General features: G+C 38.0%; 1 protein-coding gene across 1 annotated transcript in view; it reads left to right on the top strand.

Moving 5' to 3' along the window:
• PABPC1 (poly(A) binding protein cytoplasmic 1) overlaps positions 1–5,737 on the top strand; it is a 90,432-nt gene extending 84,695 nt beyond the window's left edge. Inside the window, exons 9-16 of the mRNA XM_001927747.4 lie at positions 1,064–1,336; positions 1,635–1,725; positions 2,235–2,345; positions 2,427–2,581; positions 3,072–3,156; positions 3,714–3,844; positions 4,412–4,505; positions 5,292–5,737. Coding sequence (XP_001927782.1) covers positions 1,064–1,336; positions 1,635–1,725; positions 2,235–2,345; positions 2,427–2,581; positions 3,072–3,156; positions 3,714–3,844; positions 4,412–4,504 — 939 coding nt within the window. The 3' untranslated portion in view covers position 4,505; positions 5,292–5,737. The remainder of the gene's footprint in view (positions 1–1,063; positions 1,337–1,634; positions 1,726–2,234; positions 2,346–2,426; positions 2,582–3,071; positions 3,157–3,713; positions 3,845–4,411; positions 4,506–5,291) is intronic.

Consider the following 6,000-nt stretch of genomic DNA (forward strand, 5'->3'; position numbering starts at 1 on the left):
GGCTAGTGAGAAGTTCTGTGCATCTCGTTGCTTGTTTAAAAGATCTTTGCAGTCATTGAAGCTTCCTAATAAGTACTGTTTATATCCCAATGTTTAAGGTCCTTACAATTTTGAATGTGAAATTTTTATTTTGTCTTTTCTAGGGCCGCATCCAAGGCATATGGAGGTTCCCAGGCTAGGGGTCTAATCAGAGCTGTAGCCACCAGCCTACCCCAGAGCACAGCAATGCCAGATCCAAACCGATTCTGCGACCTACACCACAGCTCACGGCAACGCCAGATCCTTAACCCACTGAGCAAGGCCAGGGATCGAACCTGCAACCTCATGGTTTCTAGTCAGATTTGTTAACCACTGAGCCACAACGGGAACTCTTGAAATTTTTATTTTAAAATGTGGATATTAAAAGGTTCAGGAGTTGACATTGTGACTCAGCAGATTATGAACTCAACTAGTATCCAAGAGGATGTAGGTTTGACCCCTGTCCTCCCTCAGTGGGTTAAGGATCTGGCATTGCCATGAGCTGCGGTGTAGTTTGAAGATGGACTTCAGCTCTGGCATTTCTGTGGCTGTGGCGTGGCTGGGAACTTCCATGTGCTGCAGGTTCAGCCCTAAAAATGCCAAAAAAAAAAAAAAAAAAAAATTGTTCTCCTACCCCTCCCAGGAGTGATAAAAAATCTTGTCGTCTTGAATTGCTAGAATAGTCAAAATTTTAATTGTGCATGTTTCTAGTGGTGCTAAAATTTTGTAGGCCTTGAATATATTTAGGAATTTAGCCTTAATAGTGAAAATCTGATTGAATAGCTAAAACTTTAACAAAGTTACTGTTATCCCTCCACTCCTTTACTTACTCTTTTGCTGGTTAGGATAGTGCATGCGTGTAGTTTACCCTTCATGTTTGGGTATTAAGGGAAAAACTATGAAGAAAACGATGAAAGCCTTGACAGAATTTAGTTAAATGTGAGTCAAGGGCTATATCTAGTTGACTAAATAGTAATTGCTCTCCTTTTTGTGCCTCATCCTACCATTGCATTAATCCTGTGGTTTTTATTTTTTCTTTTAATAGGTTATGATGGAGGGTGGTCGCAGCAAAGGTTTCGGTTTTGTTTGTTTCTCCTCCCCAGAAGAAGCCACTAAAGCAGTTACAGAAATGAATGGTAGAATTGTGGCCACCAAGCCATTGTATGTAGCTTTAGCTCAGCGCAAAGAAGAGCGCCAGGCCCACCTCACTAACCAGTATATGCAGAGAATGGCAAGTGTAAGAGCTGTGCCCAACCCTGTAATCAACCCCTACCAGCCAGCACCTCCTTCAGGTTACTTCATGGCAGCTATCCCACAGGTAGGTTTTAGAAGAGACCATCTACATGAGGTTTTCTTGATTGGTCCTTTTAGTGTTTCGTGTCCCCCTAAAAAATAAAGTCGGGATGAAAACATTAAGAGATGTGGGAGTTCCCTGGTGGGCTAAGCATGTTGTCACTGCTAGGGAGTAGGTTCAGTCTCCACCCGGGAGCTTCTACAATGTGAGTTGTGACTGGATTTAAAAAATGCTTAGTGTGAGCACCTGCTAAATATTTTGACAACCTGTAACTAGTTATTTGCTTTTTTCTTTAGCTTGATAACATTCTTGCTTTTTACAGACTCAGAACCGTGCTGCATACTATCCTCCTAGCCAAATTGCTCAACTAAGACCAAGTCCTCGCTGGACTGCTCAGGGTGCCAGACCTCATCGTAAGCTTTTTTCCTTTTAACTTAAGGTTGCAGGCTATTTGGACTATAAATACACATGGGGCAGGTTAGCTTTTAAACCCAACAGTATAAGACAGTAATTGCTATGCTGATTTGAAATTTTTTTTTTTTTCTTTTCCTTTATGACAAGTTTGGGAATGGACCCAGCCGAATTTCATATTTAGTTAGGCAGTAGTTTTAAAAGAACCTTGTTCTATGTATGAGGACCAGGCTGTTACCTCGCCTTGTCCTGTGGACCAGTGCTCTGTTGCAGGTACACTTGGGAACTAGGTCCATGTATCATGTTCAGATATTAATAAGTACATGCCCTTGCATGAATAAAAGATTTATTTACTGATACTTTTTGATCTGATAAGTTCAGGGAAATGGCAGATAGTCAATGACCACATTTATATTGAGTCATGTTTATCGTGTGCAAACTTAAGCTGCAAAAAAGCAGCTTGAACGCTAAGTTTTCCCCAGTTAATGTGGGTTCATGTTTTTAAATACAGCATTCCAAAACATGCCCGGTGCTATCCGCCCAGCTGCTCCTAGACCACCATTTAGTACTATGAGACCAGCTTCTTCACAGGTTCCACGAGTCATGTCCACACAGCGTGTTGGTGAGTCTTAACCCTTCTTGTAAAAGTTGGTCTCCAATTTGAAATAACAAGATAAATAGCAAAATGTTTTTATTTGTTCAGCTAACACATCAACACAGACAATGGGTCCACGTCCTGCAGCTGCTGCTGCTGCAGCTACTCCTGCTGTTCGCACCGTTCCACAGTATAAATATGCTGCGGGAGTTCGCAATCCTCAACAACATCTTAATGCCCAGCCACAAGTTACCATGCAACAGGTGTGGATTTAATTTCTTTATAAAGATGACATCCTTGATGGTAGTCAGCGACATTGAAGACAACTGTATGTTCCATCAAAGTTTAAGCTATCTAGAACATTTTGAGGTCCAATTGATAGTATATAAAAAATGTCTCATGCATTATACTCTAGGAACTAGACAAGCACTCAGCAGTCTATCCTGAAGTACTAATGTGAGTTGACAGTGTAGTATAGTTTTAAGAAAGGGTGAGATAGTTGGGAGACATTTTACTCCATACATCAACACACATATACTGTCTTTGATGATGCCAGAGGAAGAAAAGTCAGTATGTACCATGTGCTTATAATAGCGCTTAGGTGTTAATACCTACCTTAGGCTGTTTTTCTGACTCACTCAGCTTTTCCCATTTGTGTTTAGATTACAGATTACAGTTTTTATCCAGTGATAACTATGTACTTGCCCTTACTTCTGTACTTTAAACTTAGGAATCTTCCCATTTTCTTTCTAGCCTGCTGTTCATGTACAAGGTCAGGAGCCTTTGACTGCTTCCATGTTGGCATCTGCCCCTCCTCAAGAGCAGAAGCAAATGTTGGGTAAGTACTTTAGTCCCACCTTGTCAGTTACAGAGAGACTAGAAAATAGGAAGGCATTTAGACCTCCTTTGCAACTAAGAAACAGCTAGGGATCTGAGTTGGCATGAATGATTACAGTGGCACAGTTTGTCTGCCTAACTAATTAAAAGACTAGAAAGCTATTAAAATGTTGCCTTTGATGGACAGGGTAATGGTGTACTATTGCCATGGACCTCGTCAGATTTTTGGAAGAAGGATTTTAAACCAAATGAGTAAACCATCTTGATTTTCCCTGAACGCAGATTTAACACTTTAACAGTAGCATAGCTTCATTTCTTTTTTTTTTTTTTTTTTTTTTTTTGGCAAACTGGTAACTGCCAAGAATTAATTGCCTTGTGATGGATCTTAATTTTGTTTTATAACAGTCTTCTCATGAAAAATATTAAAATGTTGGATTATGGGTTAGCATTTATTTGCTATATACAAAAGGTTCTCAAACTCCAGTTTTAATATGGTAGATGCCTTAAAATTTTTTTTTTTTTTTGATTGAAGGAGTTTTTGAATGTTCTTGTTCCTAGGTGAACGGCTCTTTCCTCTAATTCAAGCCATGCACCCTACTCTTGCTGGTAAAATCACTGGCATGTTGTTGGAGATTGATAATTCAGAACTTCTTCATATGCTTGAGTCTCCAGAGTCTCTCCGTTCTAAAGTAATTTAAATTTATCATTTATCTAGCAGCTTCTTATATCACATATTCCAGGATGTTTTGTAGGAACATTTACGAGTACTTTATACAAGCCACGCACAGTTCTAAGAGCTTTGTAAATACTTATTGTAAATCCTAATAATAAGCTATGATGCTGTTACCTCGTTTTATAGATGGGGAAACTGAAGCGCATAGAGAGCTTGAATAATTTGCTCAGTGCTTATTACAAAGCAGCTAGTGAATGTTAGAGCTTGGTTTCGTATAGTCGCTGTAACTCCAACATCTGTGCTGTTCTCTTAACTGTGCTTCTTTATTGGAGAAAGGGCTGTTTGCTGCTGTTTCTCAACTTTGGGGGATTTTCGGTGGGGAAGAGAGTAAGAAGTATAAGAGGTTTGTAATTCTACAACAGTGGTGGACTGGACCCCAAAAGATTTGGACATAGTTGGAATGTTTTTTGATAACAGTTCTTCCCACTTTCATCTGAGGAAAGGAGTTTGCGTTTGTTGGACATTTGTGTGTTGTCAATTTGAAATTCTCTTCTATTCAGAACAAATGTTTTCCATTTTTCAGGTTGATGAAGCTGTAGCTGTACTACAAGCTCACCAAGCTAAAGAGGCTGCCCAGAAAGCAGTTAACAGTGCCACTGGTGTTCCAACTGTTTAAAGTGAGCCTGTTTTTTTAAAATCTATTTTAACAGTTTGAACATATTTTGAAACATAGCAAAACCTCTTTTTATCATTATTCTAAATGTATGGCTAATTTTTCAAAGAGAAATAGAAATACAGAGGGATTAAAGGAAATTTTACCTGTATGGTAATTTGTGTTAAGGGCTCTAACAGGATTGGCACTTTGTAGAACTATTCTGAAGGACTTTCATAGCGTATACATTTTCTTGGATCGCAGCAACAACAGCTGCCTTTTGGCCTCTACTGTTGTCCTTCATTACCCCCCAAGAAATGGCATGAGCTAGCAGCTATGTAGCCGGAGCCAGGGAAAAGAGAAGCTCATCTGTAAAATAGGAAATACTTGGGGCTTTGTAAGCCGTGTTATATGCTGCAGTTAACTCTGCTCCACTGTCAGTGTGAGGGCAGCCACAGACTCATTCATGTGAGTCAGTGGTGTGCCCGTCTTCCCAGTAGAGCTTGACACAGTCAGTCTGCAGACTGGATTTGGCCAAGGGCTTTTTAATTCACTACTGACAAGTGCCAGTATCTTTTTTTTTTTTTTTTTAATTGCTGCTGTTACATGTCAAATATTTTTAAAAACAAACTAGTGAGCAAAGGGAAGCTGTGCAACATACTAATTTGATATATTTATTATAATGTGATTGCCTTTGTAGCTATAATTATTAGCACCTCACTTTTGTAATGATCCTTTAAGTACGTTGGAATCATTAAGTTCTGTCTCAACTAATTTGATAATTATTCTCTCTTTCCCCCGCATTTTATAGATTGATCAGGGACCACGAAAAGAAACTCGTGCTTCACCGAAGAAAAATAACCTAAACATCGAAAAACTTAATATTATGAAAAAAAAACATTGCAAAATATAAAATAAATAAAAAAAAGGAAAGGAAACTTTGAACCTTATGTACCGAGCAATGGCCAGGTCTAGCAGACAATGCTAGTCCTAGATTACTTATTGATTTAAAAACAACAAAAAAACCACAAAAAAATAGTAAAATATAAAAACAAATTAATGTTTTATAGACCCTGGGAAAAGAATTTTCAGCAAAGTACAAAAATTTAAAGCATTCCTTTCTTTAATTTTGTAATTCTTTACTGTGGAATAGCTCAGAATGTCACTTCTGTTTGAAACAACAGAATTGATAACTGAGCAAGGAAACGTAATTTGGATTATAAAATTCTTGCTTTAATAAAAATTCCTTAAACAGTGCACAGTGATGTTATGCTGTTTTATTTCTCTTTATAATTATAATAGGTGATAAACTAGAATTGGTGTTAAAAAGATGTTATTTTTTAAAGGTGTCTTGGTTTTTTGGAAAAGAGGGGTAAGATGTTTCCTCTAGTTCATTTTACAAATGAATTTGTTAACCTAGGAATATATTAAGACCATATTATATCAAGTGTACAAAAGTTAGGATTAGAGGGTTTTTGGTTGTTTTGTTTTTGGGTTTTCTTTGGTTGTTTTTTTTTTTT

This window comes from Sus scrofa, chromosome 4 (assembly GCF_000003025.6).
Source record: "Sus scrofa isolate TJ Tabasco breed Duroc chromosome 4, Sscrofa11.1, whole genome shotgun sequence".
Taxonomy (NCBI): Eukaryota; Metazoa; Chordata; class Mammalia; order Artiodactyla; family Suidae; genus Sus; species Sus scrofa.